The sequence below is a fragment of the Ursus arctos genome, unplaced genomic scaffold, assembly GCF_023065955.2.
Source record: "Ursus arctos isolate Adak ecotype North America unplaced genomic scaffold, UrsArc2.0 scaffold_10, whole genome shotgun sequence".
Classification (NCBI taxonomy): Eukaryota; Metazoa; Chordata; class Mammalia; order Carnivora; family Ursidae; genus Ursus; species Ursus arctos.
Window position 1 is genome coordinate 55,592,510 of NW_026622764.1, and position 20,958 is coordinate 55,613,467.

Genomic DNA, 20,958 nt, shown 5'->3' on the forward strand with positions numbered 1-20,958 from the left:
CCAAACTTACTCTCCTCAACTTGGGTGATTTCAACACCTGGCTCATAGTCTCTTCTCTCCCAGCCCATATGAACAAGATTCCCTGATTCCATTTACTTGTTTTCTACTAAACATAGCCATTCACCAACATGACTGCCCCAGATCATGATATAAGATAACACCACATGCAGATCTCCAATTTAATGTTCACCACCTATCATTCCTTCTTCATTTATCCCCATCAACTCAACCAAATTCTCACACAAAGCAGAACCTCAAAATCACTCAGTTTCTCCTAAATACCTACTTCTAGCTACACTTCACATTCAAACCTCAAAGCCTGTTTGAATCAGCATTCTTACATCATCACTGATAGTCTGAATCACTATTCTATCATTTCCCCCCAAAAAAATCTTTATTTTTTAAAAAGTGTCTTATTAGTTCATTCACCTACACCAGAGCTTCCAAGTAGTGAAATACAAATGGGTTACAGACATACCAAGATATTGTTCCCCTCTACCCAGACGCGCAGCTAGGAAGGTTCTGGGACAGGTAGCATCTCTGGGCCAGTGGCCTCTGACTACAAGCAACCTTCTCCATCTACCTTCTATACCCCATTGAAATGTCATTCTCGGTGAATGATAGGACATTAAAAAGGTTAAAACACACTGAACTACACTATGCATTCCTTATCTTTACCAATATTACTTCTAGACCCTTAAGAAATGAAGAAATAGACTAGAATTCACAGTGACCTTGGCACGTACCCTCTTCTCTTCCACCCTCCCACCTCATTCTGGATAGCTTCGATACGTACCACAGGCAGCATCAAACACTCTAGCCTTAAAGTTACTAGATCTCTACCATGACACTTTTACCTTCAGTTCTTTCAACTAATGATCACCAAGGCTAAATCCTTGACTTGACCAAATGCATGTTTCCAGGAATACCGAGCATATAAATCTCACTCTCTGCTCAACCTCCTCTCCTTTTGCCTCTCACCTCCATCAAATCTAGTCTTTTTCTCTTAAAAGCTTCTAGTCTCTCAACCTTGTTCTAATCTCCTAGACTCTATGCTCTCAGCAAATCTGGCTTTCTTCACTACAGAGCCTGGAACCTGTGGCTCAGCAATTCAATGACACTGTCACTGCATACTTAATTCCCTCATGCCCATTCCTCTCAAGACCAGTCTGCCTCTGCTATCCCTACAAACAATGCATATCTTGGATGATTCCAGCCAATCAGGTTTACTCATTCCAACTTCAAGGAAAACCTAAAAAGTTACAACAACCCTGAAACATTAGCATAACCTAAATGGCAGTAAAATAATGACTCTTCATTAATAATCCTTTCTTTAGTGGTCTGCCTCGTACCTCTCACTTTCTTCAAGCCTCCTATCCCGCTTCAAGCTCTCCAATTTTTAGATGTTATCTTCCGAGTTAACCTCTCCCTAAAGCTAATCTCACCACCTCATTAATGTGTTTTATCTCCTCCAGGTCTTCACTCAGTTAGCTAAACTCACTTTCTTCTTCCTCAAATCTCTTCTCTCTCCAGCTAGAAACAGCTCATATTCTTGGTCTTCTAAGCAAACAAGCAAGCAAACACACACTAAACAGCTCTCCTCAACCCCACCTCCATTCACCTGCTAACACGATGTCCTTCTGCACCCTGGGGGCGCCTAGGTGGCTCAGTCAGTAAAGCCTCTGACTTCCACTCAGGTCATAATCTCAGGGTCCTGGAATGGAAGCCCTGCAGGGTGGGCTCCACACTCAGCAGGGGGTCTGCTTCTCCCTCTCCCTCGGTTCATGCTCTCTCTCTCTCTCAAATAAATAAATAAAATCAAAAGAAAGAAGAAAAAAGAGAAGAGAAAAGAGAGAAAAGAAAGAAAAGAAAAGAGAGTAGAAAAAAAAGAAAAGAAAAGAAAAAAAAGATAAAACAAGACCCTAAAAGGGTAATCTCTCTTGGAAGTCTCTACTCCCTCAATTCCCAATCACAATTCAACCCATTAGAACCTGGTCTCTGCCCCCTTCTCCCCTATTGTGCTTGTTAGGGTTCCCAATCACTAATTCAGTCCTTACTTTACTTGATCACTTCTACAGATGGACACTGCTGCCTATCCCTTACTTCTCAAAACTCTCCACCTTAGCCTTGCTGTCATCGCTCTCCCCTGATCTGCAACTATCTGTAGGTTTGTTCTCTCTCTTTTACTGGGTCTTCCTTCTCTATTCAGTCCTTCAGCTCTGGGAGTGATGGGGGGGTTCCCATTCTTGGTTTCCACATCTCACTCACATGGGTCATCTTACCAACTCCTATAACACTTCAACTTTTCTCGAAGTACCGAGGACTCTCTTAATGTCTGCATCCAACCATATAGCATCCTTATAATCACCTGCTAGATACAGTCACCACAATCCAAGCTTAACACATTCAGTCAGAAATACCTATTTCCCTACTCTGCCTGACTACACCAAAGGCATCGTTACCCCATGATTCTTCCCAAACAAAAGTCCTAATGTTAACCTAACCAACCCTTCTCCATGGCCTCCCAACAAAAAAGGGAAAATATGAATTTAATGCTTCTACCTCAGAAATGCCTCTAAATTAGGTTTCTTTGCTTCATTCTTACTGACACTACCTTTGTCAGGGACCTCTTCATATTTTTGCAGAAGCAGGTATAACAACCAAATTATCACTTCTGCCAGCGCCTCCCTCCCCTCCATTTCATCCTCTACTAGCAGAGTTACCTTCTTTCAAAAAAAATGTAAATAATAAACAAACAAACAAAAGGGTACGGGATATATTTGTATACAACCCTGTGTATGGCCTAGGGTAAGGGAGTTAAAATCCAAATTCCCTAACTACAGATACAGAGATCTTTACAACGTGGTCTCAATTTGCCAATATTAATCATTCATTCCAATAATGCTGTATTCTTACACATAAGCATCTTACCATTCCATAAACATAGTGGACTTTTTTGGACTCTACATATCTTTGTATATTTTCTTCCTCTTGCCTAACTCATTCAATTTCTCAAGACAGCTCAAGGAATCATTCATTCAGGGAAGGCCTCCCTGATTTTCCTACTAGTTACCAGCTCTGACTTCTGTTCATCCACAGCACTACATTCGGTTTATCACCCCAGTCAGACTACAAATGCCTTGACCTAAGTAACCATGTATTCCCAAATCCAAGTACAGCATTCAACACAAAGAGACATAATAAGTATACAACTACTTCAGTGCTATCCACATTGTCTTCCTGGATGCCTGGCCTGTTTCCAACTCCAATGCCCTTCCGGTCAGTCCACAACACTGGAATTCTTCATATGCTTTTCTCCATTATGAACAGGAGAAATCTTGGCAAGATTCAGAGAGATTAAAAGGAATCTTAGAACATGGAGAAGAAGAGTTGGCTGAAACTGAGATTATAAAAGATCCACCTGATTCCCCAGAACCTCCAAACAAAAAGCCCCTTATTGAGATGGATGAAACTCTACCAGCAGAAAAATCAAAAGGGCCAGTGTCCTTATTATCCCTGTGGAGTAACAGAATCAATACTGCCAATTTCAGAAAACATCAGGAGTTTGCTAGACATGTGAACTCTGTTAATAACAGAGCTGAATTGTATCAACATCTTAAAAGAGGAAAATGGAATGGAGACAACAGAATATGGCAAAGCCAGCCAGTAGTGAAGAATGACTTGAGAACTAAAATTTACTATATTGCATACTTACTTTGGGCAGAATTTGATATAAGTACTTTTACAGCAAGATTGTATAGTTATGTTGCCTGGATTGGTTTTTACATTTTTAAAATACTTCAACTAACTTTATCTTTTTTGTACTAATTGTAAAATTGGCACACATATCAAAAAATATACATTTGAAATTTGTCCTCCCAAATCACACAAATTTATCTTATGGAAAAAGGATATTCCCTCTAGAAATGTTTTTTAAAAAATTCTTAGGCTTCTCTTTGCCAAATAAAACAATTAAAATTTCTGGGTAAAAAAAAAAAAGCCTAAAGCCATACTTAGAAAAATAATTAGAATTCTAGTTCACCTCAGGAAGTATTCAACAGTTAAATAATTACATAATACTCTGCTTTTAGAGTTTATGCCAAAAGAAGCTACAGAAATATAGTTCCAATAAGATTTGTTTATTTTTTGAATAGTTAATAAACAAGGAAAATAAACACTTTTATTTTTCATTTCAGTTCAATGCTTTCTATAAAACTAATATGGCAAATAATTCTAGAGGCTCAAAGAGTGGTAAAATAGATTTTTAAAAAACAACTCTAGCGTCTAACACCACAAGTAAAAAGGTACACTGTCAGCAGCATCAATAATGAATACTTATTAATGACTTCTGTACGCACTGGGGACTATGCCAGCCACAGGAAGAGGCAACAGTGAGTAAGCGATGATCTTTACCAGTGAGGAAGTCTCAGTTCTGAGTTTAGTACAACTGGTTCCACTGAAGCCACGATCTTATTTTTCCATAAGTCTTACGAAACCCACAGTGGCCACACAGTATATATACTTCTTTAAAAAATGATTGATAATATGTGTATCTTTTGGTTCATGATGCTTCACATCCCTTGTATTCTGATAATCACTTATAAAATCATAGTTCTAATTTATGGCCTATCTATATGTGAAAGATTTATGAAAACTTTAAAATGAGTGTTTTAGAAGAACACATTAGTGAATGTGAAAAGTGGTTCAAGATATGCTAGCCAAAAAACTCAAACTATGTGTTTTGAAAGATACATATTTATGAACGGGTGAACTAGATGGCATGTGAATTATATCTTAATAAAGTTGTTTCTATAAAGATATATATGCAAACAGAAAGAGAGAAAGGGAGTGTGTGTGTGTGTGCGTGTGCGTGTGTGTGTGTGTGTGTGCATGTGAAATATACAAGCATTAACAAGTCAAAAAAAATGATAGAATTAAAGGTAGGTTTAATTTTCTTCTTTGTAGCTTTATAGATTTTCCAGATCTCTTGACTTTTGTGGTCAACTAATATCTCCAGCAGTTTTCCACAGGAATGGCTCCCATACTAGATCACTACCATTTACAGTATTACCCAATACCATCTAATATATCTTCATCTTGTTTTCTAAATTACATTGGGAAACTTCACATTTTTTTCTAGTTAACTTTTATTGCATTGATTTCAGCAACTTTTTCCAAACTAGTTAGGTCTTCTGAAATTTAACGCTCTACATACTGTAATGACCACATCTACTAATTAATCAAGTTACTTCTCGTCATTCAAATTCTAAAACATAAGCCCTGCCCTTACCTTTTTATCTGAAGTGATAAGCTTAAATGCTTCTGTTACTTGATGGACTGTGGCACCACCACCAACATCAAGAAAGTTCGCTGGAGTCCCTCCATGAAGTTTTATTATATCCATTGTGGCCATAGCCAAACCAGCACCATTTACTGTCAAAGAGGGAAAATGACTTGTATAAACAACAAACATAAAGAAAATAAATTAAGTTCAGCCAATCCAACTTTAACATAATAACAAATGGTACCTAGACAGCCTATATTTCCATCGAGGCCAATGTAGTTAAGATTTGCCTTAGCTGCACCTCTCTCCCTTTCATCTTCCTGCGTCCAGTCCTGTAAGTCAAAGATTTTCTTCTGGCGATAAGCTGAATTAGAATCAAAATTGATCTTTGCATCCATGCACAGCACTTTGAAGGGGAAAAAAAAGTGATCTTAATTTCAAGACAAACACAATAAACCAACCAATAATCAAATGTTCTTAGTTTAGGAGGAAATGGTTTTGTTACTTATTGGAAGTATTTCAGTTTATGATCACAATGTATTCAAACTGTTTATTAAAAAAGAATATTTGGGAATTAAAACTGCTCCATCAATGTTACTAGTTCTACATCCATCCTAGGCAAATAATAAAGATAAAAAGGGGAAGAACCACTTCAAAAACACTTAAAATTTATTTTAAAATTACCAAAAACTAACCAGCCAAGCACCTAGCTAACCCCCCTGGACCCCACTGCCTCTTAGCTACTTAAGGACATTGTTCCAGCAATTCTATCCTTCCTGCATTATAAACTGCCCCTCTTTTGCTATTGGCTAAATCCCAATGATTTGCAAAAATGCTGTTATTTCTCCCAACATAAAAAAGAAAAAAAATATTTTGCCACCTCTTCCTCCTTACTCTTCTCTTCATATACAGCAAAAATCCTTGAAAGAGTTGTCTATTTAAACCAAGGGTCAGCAAAAAACCAGTATAGCCCAGGGGCCAGATTCAGCCTATGCCTATTTTGTACTGCCTGTGAGCTAAGAACAGATTTCACATTTTTACATATTTTGAATGGGTTGTGAAGAAAGGAGGAGAAGACTAAGGGTAAGAAGAAAAGCAGCAGGAACTAAAAACATATGTGGGCCACAAAACCTAAAATATTTACATCTGCCGACCACTTTGCCTAAACTCACTGTACAAATTTTTTCTCCCACCGTCCTCCCTTAAATCCACTCTAATCAGGTTTTATTTACCTCCAGCACTCTACCAAAATGGCTAATATGAAGGTTACCTCTCCCAATTTCATCTTTCGGTGTTTTATCCCTTCCTCACTCCTCACAACATTCTCCTTGTTGTCCCTGATAATAGGCTGAAAGAACTGAGCAGTTTAAGCCTAGAAGGCTACCCAACACAAGAGACAAAGTTTGAAGTCCAGCTAACTACTACTAACAACAAAAATCAACACTCTTTCAGAGGAAGATAAAAGAATTCTGTCTCTACACCATATCTCCCAAAATATCCAGTATACAACGAATCTGTGAAGGAAAAACAGGAAAATATGACCCCCCAATAAAGAGAAAATGCAGTCAAGAAGAACCAAACCCAACACAACCCAGATTTGGAATCAGAGGACTCTGAAAGCTCTTGTAAATATGTTTAAGGATTTAAAGGAAAATATGACCAAAATAAAGGACTAGATAGGTACCTCAGTAGAAAATAAAACTATCAAAAGGAGTCAAATGGAAAATCTAGAACTAAAAAGTGCAATACCTAAAATGAAAAATTCACTGGATGTGCTTAACAACGTTTTTATTGGAGATGGGTCAATAAACCTGACTTGAAGACAGATAAACAAAAGTTACCCAAGCTGAAAAAAAAAAAAGTGACCTGTTAGACAGTATAAAGTTACCTAACATGTGATACTGGAAGGAGAAAGGAAGGAGAATGGGGCAGGAGAAAATATCTGAAGTGATAAAAAAAGATATATCAAGCTAGATTTCTATGTTCAATAAAAATATTCTTCAAATCATGTAAATAAATTTCAAAAAATAAAGACCTCATAAAATTAGTAAGAAAAACCATCCATGTTTCCTTTGAGTACTATAAGAGGCTGAATAACGGCCATCCAAAGATAAACAGGTCCTAATACACAAGACCCTGTGAATGTTACCTTGTATGTTCAAATTTTCACAGATGTGATTAAAATAAGGATCTTAGAAGACAACTATCCTGGATTATCTTGAAGGGCCCTAAATTACATCACGAGTATCTTTATAAGAGAGAGGCAGAAGGAGATTAGGCACACAGAGAAGCGGAAGAGGCAATGTGACCACAGAGGCAGAGTCTAGAATGAGGTGGTCACAAACCACAGAATGCCACAAGTTACAAAAAGCAAGGAATGGAGGCTTTCCTAGAGCCTCTAGAGGGAGCACTTTGAATTCTGTGACACTGATTTTGGACTTCTGGCTTCTAAAACTCTGAGAGATTAAGTACCTGTTGTTTTAAGTCACCTAGTTTGTAGTAATTTATTACAGAAGCCAAAGGAAACTAACACAGCTACCAAAGGACATCAACAGAAAATCTGCAGTCTACTGAGGAAAATGTATGCCCAATAAACATGAAAATTCTCAACATCACAAGTAATCAAAGAATTGAAAAATAAATTAAGACACCATTTCCTGATTACTAGTTTGACAGAGTTTAAACCCAATATAAAACTCACTTCTGGCACAAGTAGGCAATGAAACGGACACTTTGTAAGTTAGAACAACTTTTCCAGACAACAATCTGGCAAAGTGTATCTCAAAATGTTATTATCCTGACCCAAGCATCAAACATATGTGAAAATATTATTCTTCTTTGACCCAAAAATTCTACTTTTAAGAATCTATATGAAAGAGGGGTGCCTGGGTGGCTCAGTCGGTTAAGCGTCTGCCTTCAGCTCAGGTCATGAACTCAGGGTCCTGGGATAGAGCCCTGTGTTGGGCTCCCTGCTCAGCAGGGAATCTGCTTCTCCCTGTCCCTCTGCCCCTCCCCCCAGACTGTGCTCTTTCTCTAATAGAATCTTAAAAAAAGGGGCGCCTGGGTGGCACAGCGGTTAAGCGTCTGCCTTCGGCTCAGAGCGTGATCCCGGCGTTATGGGATCAAGCCCCACATCAGGCTCCTCCGCTATGAGCCTGCTTCTTCCTCTCCCACTCCCCCTGCTTGTGTTCCCTCTCTCACTGGCTGTCTCTATCTCTGTCAAATAAATGAATAAAATCTTAAAAAAAAAAAAAAGAATCTTAAAAAAAAAGAATCTATATGAAAGATAATCAAGACTGCAAAGATTTATATACATATAATATACAAGCCTTTAAAAACTGAAAAATATTTAACATCAAAATATTCTATTATATAGTTTTAAGTTTAAAAAAGGGAAGATACAAACTGAATAGACAATATGATCCCGATTATAGAACAGATTGAACTACTACAATACTAAAGTGGTGTTAGGTAATGAGGTTATATGATTTTTTTCCAACCTATCTATATTTCTAAAATAAATATATAATGCCCTTAATCAGAAAAGAAAAAAAAAAACCTCCTTCAAAATATATAGAAATGCATATAAACAAAAGAGAAACTAAATACAAAGGAAAAAATGGTTTTTAAGATACTTCAGTATCATAAGCTTATTTTGACATAGTTTCCCACAAATAGATGCTAATTTCATTCAAACTTTAATATTCAAACTCTTCCTTTAAGACAGGTCACTTATTTTTCACATCCAAACTAAAGACATTCTCTTAGCAAAAGAATATGGCTGCAGGATTTTACAGCTGAAAATAATTCAGGAATCTTGCTTTCAATGTTATTATTACATAAGGAAAAAAAAAAGAAATACCTGTTTTATACAAATAATTCTCCTTCACTGAACATTTCATTTTTAAAATGTGCCTTTACTCTTTCTAAAAAATTTGAGTTTTATAAACTACCTATATGATCACAAGAGAATTTACTCATTCTTTATACAACCATATAAATGACCAACCAAAAATCAATGTCTATAATAAAGAATATAACTAGAAGTATGAAAGTGAAAGATGATCTACAAATGCTTGAGATTAAAATGTCCAAAGTGACTTGAAACAAAATCCAATAAATTACAGTAATAGAAGTAGTTAATATAAATTATCAAGAAAAAGGGGGATGGGGGCGCCTGGGTGGCACAGCAGTTAAGCGTCTGCCTTCGGCTCAGGGCGTGATCCCAGCGTTATGGGATCGAGCCCCACATCGGGCTCCTCCGCTATGAGGCTGCTTCTTCCTCTCCCACTCCCCCTGCTTGTGTTCCCTCTCTCGCTGGCTGTCTCTATCTCTGTCAAATAAATAAATAAAATCTTTAAAAAAAAAAAGGGGGGGGATGGGGCAACTGGGTGATGGGCATTAAGAAGGGCATGTGATGTGATGAGCACTGGGTGTTATACACAACTGATGAATTATTCAACACTACATCTGAAACTAATGATGTACTATATGTTGGCTAACTGAATTTAAATAAAAATAAATAAAGAAAAGAAAAGAAAGAAAGCAAGAAAGAAAGAAAGAAAAAGAAAGAAAGAAAGAAAAAAACTTAAGCTACAATAATGCAACTTATATTTTTAAAACAACTATACATGGAAGGTGTGATAATTCAGAATCTCTAAACACATGCAAAAGAAAAGGTGTCAAAGTGACAAGCTAATCTTGCTTCTCTGATGGATAAATATATTAAAAGGACTCAAGCATCAGAATCTATCCTTCGTATAATAAAGATCCACGATGACTCTAAAGTCTAAAACTTATGGGAGACTAAGATGGCTAATTACCAAAACTATAGCCATTTACTCACTACCACACTGGATACTCTACTCAGCATTGCCCAGAAAAACTTCTGCAATGATGGCAATATTCTATACGTGTGCTGTCTAATATGGTAACCACATGTGGCTACTGAGCAGTTGAAATGTAACTAGTTCGACTGAGGAATATTTTAATCATATATCATTTTAATTAATTTTAATTACCACATGTGGCTAGTAGCCCCCATATAGTACAGTGCAGCTTTAACCCCCACCATGTATACAAAAATATATATTTAAAGTGTTTATTTTAATAGGTATCTTTAATATTTGTTCATATTCATTCTATTTATCATAAAATAAGTTTCTACATAGGAGTGAATTCACTCCCTTATGAATTCAACTTCCTTAGTGAAGGATATGATTGGTAGATAATTACATCATTAATGTTTGATAAAACGAGATACCTTACCAGTTCCATCTGAATCCTCTACCATTGGATTTATTTCTACCATAGTTGCATCATATTTCAGGAAAAGGTTGTAAAGCTTGACCATATTTTCCGCCGCAGAATCCACAATATTAGGTGGAAATCCCATCTTCTGTGCAAGCTGAAATTCATTTGTCTCTTTATTATAGTACAGGTATGCTGCATATATCTAATCAACATTAAATTCTTGTAAATCAAAAACCTTATAGTTTATCATTAAAATGATAAGCATGAATCATTGTAGTCAAACATGAATGACTGAAATAGCAGCTACTATTACTAAATGGTTAAATAAAACTTTTTATTCATAATTTTCACAAGGCAAGTGGTATGCCCATTTTACAAATAACAAAGAAATTCAGAGAGGTCAAGTGACTTGCCATTTGCCTAGATCCAAGTTCCAGTGTTTATTCCATAGCCTCCATATTGCCTCTAAGCCTTATGGCAAACCTAAACTGAAAGAAGAGGCTTATATTTTATTAAAACGACATATAAAAGGTGGACTGACAATCCCAATGTCCAAATGATAGCAAAAATATTAAATCACCCGATTTTACCTTTTAGGTAATTTATGAAGAGTATTTACCAAGCAATGAAGACACATTCAGTCAAATCAGTATAACTGCATTCATTCAAAAATCTACTGAGTACCTAATATAAGCGAGGCTCAGAAGATACAGGTACTTAAGCTTCCAATCTATAGAAGAGTTTATGGTCTTGAACAGAGATTCCTAACTAGACATGAAGAGCTTTTTAAAAAGTACATATCCCAAGGTCCCAACCCAGCAGTTCCAGTTCACGAGTTCTATAGTGGACCAAGCCATCCATAATTTTCGAAGTTCCATAAGCAATTCTGAACCACTGGTATAGAAGCTACATGTCTATATGTTTATTCTAACTGCTGCCATTGCTCAAAAACACTATGGAGGACGTTTTCCTCTTTTCCAACTGCTATCTAAGGCTGCAATACATCTGAATTTTAATTACAGAAAATCTTAAATTCTTTAAAGGTGAATATGGATTTTGTAAAAAGTCAAATGCCAATGAAGTAGATAATCAAGCTAAGAAATGTCATTTTCAGTTAAGACTTATTTCAAATAAAGAATAATAAGCTATAAATGAGAAATAATGAAATATTATTTCATTAAGAAAGATTTTCACTAGGTCATAATCCACCATTTTAGAACCATTTGAGAATTAGGACAGAATTCTGATCAACCCAGAATGACATTAATTTACCAAATGCTGTGCTAGGTACTATTTCTGTTCATCACTCAAAAAACTATAATCTTAGTAGATTATGCTTTCAAGTATTCTTGTAAATCAAGTATTTTTTCTCACCTAAATTTAACTGTCCTGTCATCACTCTCACATAACTACCAATGAATCTCATCTCTGTCCCCTTTAAAGATTTATTCTTTTGCCTAAATGACATTATCAGGGTAATTTCTCTATCTCCTTTAAACCTTTGTGCCAGTCAAAAATTCCTGCTCTATCGTACTTCAGTATCATAAGCTTATTTTGACATAGTTTCCCACAAATAGATGCTAATTTCATTCAAACTTTAATATTCAAACTTTTCCTTTAAGATGGGTCACTTATTTTTCACATCCAAACTAAACAATTTAAATCAATAGCAGTGTTACCAACCTTACCAAGCAACTCTCACAGGCCATGGTATTAAACTTCATGGTTGGGCTTTTTTTTTTTTTTTTTAGCAGGGGGTGGAGAGGGTGGATAGAGGGGTGGGGGAAGAAGTACACAAAAAGGACAGTACAGAATACTAGTTAAATTGTGGGCAAAATGTATTGTGCACGTGCAGACACTAAAAGTCCACAGCTTTCATCGGGTTCTCAAAAGCATTCATAAATCCTCCAAAAAATAAAATCACTGATCTATCAAAGGATATATAAGACAGTGTCCCTGCCATTCCATACAATTTTATAGGAAATAAAGAGGAGGTTGGAACACATTAAATGCTACCATGGAGATGTAAAATCCAGACTATGATAAATAATAAAGTATAATCACCCCAGGGTCTTCAACAAATGAAATAAGAAAGATGAAGAAAGTGAGGGGAAGAAAACCTATAAATTAGAAAAAGATGTATAAGACAATAACCAAAAGCAATGACAGACCTTATATGGATCCCAATTCAAACAAATTATTTAAAAAAAAAAAAGAAAGAAAGAAAAAGAAAAACTTGAGACAAGGGAATGTGAATGGGTAAGTAAGTAATGGTACTAAGGAATTACTATTACTTTTACTAGGTATGACAATGGTATAGTGCCTATTTTAAAAGCATCTACTTACCTTTTAAAAACAAGTAATGAAATATTTATGGAAACAAAGGAAATATTGTAGATACTTATAAAAGTTTCCATTTCAAACAAGATATTAACTTGCCTTGACACAATTTTTTTTAAAGTTTCGTCAATCACGTCACATATTCAAAGTTAATGCTCTTTCTTTTTTTAAAAGTATTACAATTATCCAATAAAGCTAGACAGAAATTTTTCAGAATACAACATACCCGGACAGCTTGTTCCTTCTTGATGCCTTCTACAATATCAATAGGTTCTTTAACTATGGCCTCAGGAGTCTCAGCAGCAACATCTTCAATGTTGACACCACCTTGAGAACTTCCTATTAATACAGGACCCTAGCAGGAGGGGAAACACAAACATCTAGATTTTATTTTGGACACATCAATAAAATGTTAAAACATATTCATGCACACTTTCAGACTTATGCATCTATCACTCCCCACTTCTATTTTTATATTTCCCTGAGAACTTCTCCTTATACCTCCTGCACAGTGCCCCCTTGTAAGTATTCATTTGAAATAATGGAAAAGAAGTAAAAAAGAAGAGGAAGACAACAGCTCACCTGTGAAGGAAAAACATTAAAAATATATATAAAACTTATACCAAATAAGTTAATATAAATACTATATATAAAATATAACCTGTGCATTTCTCTAAAGAACTGAAGGGCAATTAAAGTATTATTTAAAGAACATTTTTAAAATCATAAAAAAAGATACTGATATTTAAAAAGGAAAGTCTAATGAATTAAAGTTCAAGAATTTATAAGCTCTAGCCCTACTGCAAGTTAGTAAAAAAGAAAGTTACCTACCTTGAAACAATAGTTCTGGCTATTATCATGAACAATATAAGAAAAGATATAAATGCTAAATAATTAAATTAACTTTTAAGTCCTCTAAAATCAATCAAGGAAAAAACATTAGAGCAAAATAATCTAATAGATTATTAATTTATGCACAAAACTGGGAATAATCTTAACATGCAAAATCAAGGAAGTGGTAAAACCATATTACTGAAGATTGTTTAATGATATAGGAAAACGATCTCAGCAGTGTCATGTGGGAAAAAAATGACATAAAACTCTAGATTCTATTCTCAATTGTGTGGGATTTTTTAACATAAAGTATGTTTAAATGTGCACCCGCTCACAAATCACACAAACTGAAAAAAGATGGGAAAACATTAAATGATAAGACTAAGTATTTTGTGTCACAATTTCGCCCTCCCCCTCAATTTTTTTTTTTTTTTTACAATGAACATGGTATTCCTAATGGGGAAAGGCAAAAACAAAAACAAAAGACTATTTTCATTTTTCTATCCCAGCAAGTAGTGTGTTTCAGTAACAAACTCATTTCAAGACATAATGTAAAGGAATAGTATTGTATTCATCACTGGAGAACAAAAGAGTCCTTCAAATTCTCAAAATAAGGCAATAGCCAGAGGAAAAGAAATAACCTATTACCTTTTAAGAGAATTAACTGTTAGTTAGGTGAAAAAATGACTTAAAAAGTAGTACCAGCCTCCATGGAGAAAATTCCATGGGTGGCCCAGAAATGGGTGGTTGGGAGATTTATATTTCCTTGTACATTTTCATACCCTTTAAATTTTATATTATGTGATTAGATTTCAATACACATGTGTAATAAAGAATTTGTCTAGCCTTTGTCCCCAGTGTCTGGACAACCTTTAAACCTTTACTACAACTGACAGTTTATGCTAATGAAGTGACTCATGGTTGGCCCCTAGTTAATACAAAGGAGATGACTCAGGTAGGCCACAGACCAGGACAGAAAGACAAACACTGTGATTAGAGGTTTGGAGCTTTGAGTCACATGGTATCAGCCCACCCTCTGGGAGGAAAGCTCAACCAAGTGGCCAATGATTTAATCAATCGTGCCTACTTAATAAAGTACCCCTTCCCAAAACTATGGATATCAGCATCAGCAAGATGGTAGAATAGGAAGCCCTAGACTCCATTCTCCCACAGAAACACTAACTTAAAAATATATGATTTGAATTTTATTCCCTTCTATGGGAATAAATCTCTTTATGAGAATGCCAAAAACCAGTTAGGAAACTGTAGTACCTTAAGTTCAACTGCAATGAAACAGGTAAGAAAAGCCATTTCATTTCATCCAAGTCAGCCCCACCCCTAGGCTGACACAGCTAAAGATCAAGAGAAATAGCCCAGTGCCCTGCTTCTTCCTTGGGAGGGAAAGGGGAAAGTGGAATGCATACCTAACATTCCTGCTTTTCAGGCGGCTACGAAGCAACTGGTTTTTGTCTCACCTGACTTGGAGGACTGAATGGGAAAAGTATACTCTAATTAATTGGGGGGGGGGGCGGGCAGGAGCTATGACACAATTAAGAACACAAGAGAGCTCAGCAGCTTGGGACAGAACTATAGTACTTGTAATACTGCAGAAAGAAGCCAACATAGCTCCCAGAAGTTGGGAAAAAGCACCCAGCTCGGGGATGATTTTTTTTTTTAACAACTCAAGGAACTAGAAAGAGAACCTAAACCCAAAATTAGCAGAAAGAAGGAAATAATTAAGATCAGAGCAGAAATAAATAAAATAGAAAATAGAAAAATAGAAAAACAGAAAAAATTAAAACTAAGAATTGGTTTGTTGAAAAGATCAACAAAATTTACAAACCCTTAGGTAGACTAAGAAAAAAAGAAAAAACTCAAACAACAAAAATTAGATATGAAAGAGAAGACATTATAAATGGATGCCACAGAAATAAAAATGATCATTAGAGCCTGTTATGAATAATTACATGCCAACAAACTGGATAACCTAGAAGAAATGGACAAATTCCTAGAAACATACAATCAATTAACAAAATGAGTCCTGAAGGAAAAAAAATCTGAATAGACACATTACAAGTAAGGAGATTAAATCAGTAATTAAAAACCTCCCAACAAAGAAAAGCCCAGGACCAAAGGGTATCACTGAACAATTCTTATTCAAATACTTAAAGACAATTCAAATACTTAAAGAACTAACAGCAATCCTCAAATTTTTCCAAAAAACCGAGAAGGGGGAACACTTCTAACCGCATTCAGTGAAACCAGCACTGATACCAAAATCAGACAAAGATACTGTAAGAAAACTACTAACCAATATCCTTGATGAATATTGATGCAAAAATTCTCAACAAAACTCTAGCAACCAATTTCAGTAACGCACTAAAAGGATTATACATTATGAATAAATGGGAATGCAAGGATGATTCAACATAAAAATCAAAGTAATTCACCACATTAACAGAATCAAGATTAAAAAACACATGATTATCTCACTTGATGCAGAAAAAGCACTCGAAAAAAATTCAATATCTTTCTATAAAAACACTCAACAAACTAGGAATAGAATTACCTCAACATAATAAAGCCATATATAAAAAACCTACAAACAACAACTCAATGGCAAACTACTGAACGCTGCCTTCTAAGATCAGGAAAAAAGGCACTCTTGCCACTTTCTTCAACATAGCATTTGGAAGTCCTAGCCAGAGCAATCAGGCAAGTAAAAGAAAGAAAAGGCATCCAAATAGGGAAGAAGTAAAATTCTCAGATAACATGATCAGGTACACAGAAACCCTAAAGAACCCACAAAAAAACTTTAAGAACTAATAAGTTCAGCAAAGTTATAGGATACAAAATCAACACTACAAATATATCTTGCATTTCTATATACGAACAATGAACAATCTGAAAAGGAAATTAAGAAAATGATCCCATTTACAATAGCATCAAAAAGAATAAAATACTAAGGATAAATTAACTAGAAAGATAAAAGACTTGTACACAAAAAATGATAAAACAGTGCTAAATGAAACTGAACAAGACACAAACAGAAAGACATCCTGTGTTCATGAATTGGAAGACTTAATATTGTCGAAATGTCCAATACTATGAAAGGCAATCTACAAATTAAATGCAATCCCTATTGGCACATTTTCCCAATACAATCTTTTTTCCATCATCCATTTTCTGCAAAAATAGAAAAAAAAACCTTAAAATTCATATGGACTCTCATAAGACTCTGAATAGCCAAAATAATCTTGACAAAGCAAAACAAAGCTAGAAGCATCATACTTCCTGATTTCAAACATATTATAAAGCTATAGTAATCAAAACAGTATGGTTCTGGCATAAAGACAGACATATAAACCAATGTAACGGAATAGAAAACTCAGAAATAAATCCCCATGTATATGGTCAAATGATCTCTGACAAAATGCCAGGCTACACAATGGGGAGAGGATAGTCTCTTCAACAAGTGGTGTTGGGGAAACTGAATATCCACATGCAAAATAATGAAGGTGGACCTTACTTTACACCATATAAAAAAATTAGCTCAAAATGGATTAAAGACCTAAATATAAGACCTGAAACTGCCAAACTTCTAGAAGAAAACATAAGGGGAAAACTTCATGACTTTGGATTTGGCAATAATTTCTTGGCAATATTTCTTTGGCAATAATTTTCTTTGCCCAATTTAAAAATGGGCAAAGGACTTGAATAGACAATTCTCCAAAGAAGATGTAGGTCTTCATCAGCTTCAGATAGTATATCAAAATGCAGTAAATTGAGGGGTTTAAACAACAGACATTTATTTCCCACAGTTCATGGTTCACACCCATACTAATCTCCTTATCAAACGGTTATTCAGCCACATCCTTCATATTCTTTTCCAAATAGCTTTCTCGCTTTTTGCAGTATAGGAAGGCTGAGAATTTTCCAAATCTTTAAATTCTGATTCCTTTTTGCTTAGCTTAACAATTCCTTCTTCATTTCTCTCTTCTCACATTTTACCAATAAGCAATCAGAAGAAACCAAGTTGCTCCCTCAATACTTGGCTTTAAAATCTCCTCAGCTAAACATTCATCCCTCCCAAGTTCTGCTTTCCACAAAACATTAGAACATAAACACAATTCAGTCAAGTTCTTTGACACTTTGTAACAAGGATCACCTTTTTTCCATCATTCTTCATTTCAGTCTGAGACCTCAAAAGAATGGTCTTTACTATCCATATTTCTACCAACATTCTATTTATGATTATTTATATATTCTCTAAGAAAATGGAGGTTTTCTTCAGAGCTCTTTTCTTTTCTGAGCCCTCACCAGAATCACCTTTAATCCCTTCATGATAATCCCAGCTTTTTCTACCACATACCTCAAAACTCTTCCAGGTTCACCCTTTACCAAGTTCCAAAGCCACTTCAGTGTTTTTATGCATTTGTTAGAGCAGCACTCAACCTCACAGTCCCAACAGGACCTCACCTAAACCTAATCACCAAAGGCTTCACCTCCAAACATCATCACATTAGAGGATAGAGCTTCAACATAAGAACCCGGGCGGGAGATAAACCTCAGTCCATAACAATAAGCAAATGGCCAACAAATATAAGAATGGGTGCTCATCACCATTAATCATTAGAGAAATGCAAATCAAAAGTGAGATATTACCTCACACCCATAACAGATAACTTCTGTAAGGGGAAAAAAAAGAAAAGCATTGGTAGATGTGAAGAAATTGCAACTCTTGAACCCTGTTGGTAGAAATGGAAAACAGTATGGAGGTTGCTCATAAATTAAATACCATATGATCCAGAATCCAACTTCTAGGTATATTCAAAAGAATTGAAAACATTAACTCAAATAGATATCTTCATATCCACATTAACTGTAACATTATTCAAAATAGCCAAGAGGAAGAAACCTGAACGTTCATCAACAGATGAAAAATAAAGAAATTAAGAAAAATTGTACATACAATGGAATATATTCAGCCATTTAAAAAAAGGAAATCCTGACACATGCTACAGCATGAACCTTGAAGACTACTATGCTAAGTAAAATGAACCAGTCACAAAAAAGACAAATACTGCATGATTCCACTTACATGAGGTTTGACTGTACCTAAAACAATCAAACTCTTCAAAACAGAAAGTAGAACAGGGATTGCCAAGAGCTAAAAAAAAAAAAAAAGCGGTACAGGAGGAATTGCTCAATGGATATAGTTTCAGTTTTGCAAGATAAAAAATTCTAGGGATCTGCTGCACAATGATATGCATAAAGTTAACACTATTGCACTATATACTTAAAAAATGGTTAAGACAGTAAATTTTATTATATATTTTTTACCACAATTTTAAAAAAAGAAAAAACAACTCTAGACCAGAAACCTGATGAGCTCCTGTGGTTGGCAGTATTCTTTCTGTACACTGTCATGTATCAATATTCCAGGAGAGTGACATGTGCCTGAGGACAATGGAAACTCTAAGTCTGGAACTTTCCCAGACCTTCCCCAATGCAGCGTCTTCATTTAGCTGGTTCTGATTTCTGTCCTTTGGCTATAGTAAAAAACTGTAATCATAAGTATAGCATTTTCCTAAGCTCTGTGAGTCATTCTAGCAAATTATGAAAGCTGATGGGGCACTAGGACCCCCAAATTTGTAACCAGCTATAAAGCATACGGGTTACCTGGGGAACCCCAAACTTGAGGCTGGTGTCTGAAGTGAGCACAGGCATGTGGAGGCCTGTACCCTTAACCTGTGAGGTTTGGCCCAATTCTGGGTACATGGTATCAGAACTCACTGTAATATACACAGACAAAATTTTTAATGAAAGAATTCCTTGTGCCTTCTGAGACTAAAGAAGAGAAAAATAGCAAGCTTAAGTAAAGAGAAATGTTTGAAATTATAGTCCAATTTTCAGTTCCTCTATAAATTTCAAATGAAAAGGTATTCTTCACTTCCTCTCTAGCAAGGCAGTTCATAATTACAAGCTTTTACAAAGATCTAAAGGAGGGGGGGAATACAGATTTAAGAAGGCCCTGTGAAACTAATATCATGTTATTGAAGTAGAATATAAGTAAATTATTCTACAGATAACGCCAAAATATAATTTTATCCAACAGAAGAGGTAGAAACCAACAAACTTTTAAAATATTTGAACATTTTATTTTAGTTTTACCTTTTTAAAATATCTATTGATAAGAGAAATTAAGAGCCACACAGAAGGCAGCACTACTGGAGGGGAAAAGATAATATTAAATTCTCACTGAAATAATGATTAGGTCTCCAAGAGTTAGATTTAAGTTAGAAAAAAAGACAAAAAAATTCATATGAAATAATAACATATAAAAGAAAGTGAAGAGCCTCTCTCTGTACTAATTCCTTAACCAATTAGAAAGGAACCCCAAATTGGTCAGAAGAAAGCTTACATGGGTAAATATAAATCAGTTAAAATAATGACTATAGTTTTGCATTTGGTCATGACTGCTGAATTCACGCTGTTTCTGTTAAAACAATTTGGTTTTAACTTTAAATTTTAGTAATAAACTTTCAGAACTATTTAAGTTCTAGCAAATAATTGTAATTTCAAATAAATTAATAACACTATTTTCTCCTTCTTAACCTAAACTCCTCCTCTTTGGTACTGCAAAAAAATTTGCCTCAAAATAGATCTGATTTTTAAATATGACAATAAGCACTTAATAAAGATGTCTTTTGAAAATAATAAAAGTAGGGTGCCGGGGTAGTGCAGTCGGTTAAGTGTCCAACTCTTGGTTTCAGCTCAGATCGTGATCTCAGGGTCAGGAGACTAAGCCCTGCGATGGGCTCCACACTCAGCGCATAGCCTGCTTAAGACTTTCTCTCCCCAGGGGCGCCTGGGTGGCACAGCGGTTAAGCGTCTGCCTTCGGCTCAGGGCGTGATCCCGGCATTATGGGATCGAGCCCCACATCAGGCTCTTCCACTATGAGCCTGCTTCTTCCTCTCCCACTCCCCCTGCTTGTGTTCCCTCTCTCGCTGGCTGTCTCTATCTCTGTCGAATAAATAAATAAAATCTTTAAAAAAAAAAAAAAATACTTTCCCTCCCTCTCCCTCTGCCCCCCCCACGCACTCTCTCTCTCTCAAATAAATCTCTAAAAAATAAACAATAAAAGTATGAAAAATAAAATTAGGAATTCTTGTGGCATTTGATATCTATTCCAGGCAAAGTAAAAAACTTGATATAGTTAAATGCACCATTCATTTATAGCAGA

The 20,958-nt window shown here is 35.5% G+C and overlaps 1 protein-coding gene across 1 annotated transcript in view; it reads right to left on the minus strand.

Annotated features, from left to right (window-relative positions):
• The window catches only part of SUCLA2 (succinate-CoA ligase ADP-forming subunit beta), a 44,813-nt gene that overhangs the window by 3,745 nt on the left and 20,110 nt on the right, over positions 1 to 20,958 (minus strand). Inside the window, exons 5-8 of the mRNA XM_026493276.4 lie at positions 13,104 to 13,232; positions 10,553 to 10,691; positions 5,529 to 5,690; positions 5,291 to 5,433 (exon numbers count right to left, since the gene is read on the minus strand). Coding sequence (XP_026349061.1) covers positions 5,291 to 5,433; positions 5,529 to 5,690; positions 10,553 to 10,691; positions 13,104 to 13,232 — 573 coding nt within the window. The remainder of the gene's footprint in view (positions 1 to 5,290; positions 5,434 to 5,528; positions 5,691 to 10,552; positions 10,692 to 13,103; positions 13,233 to 20,958) is intronic.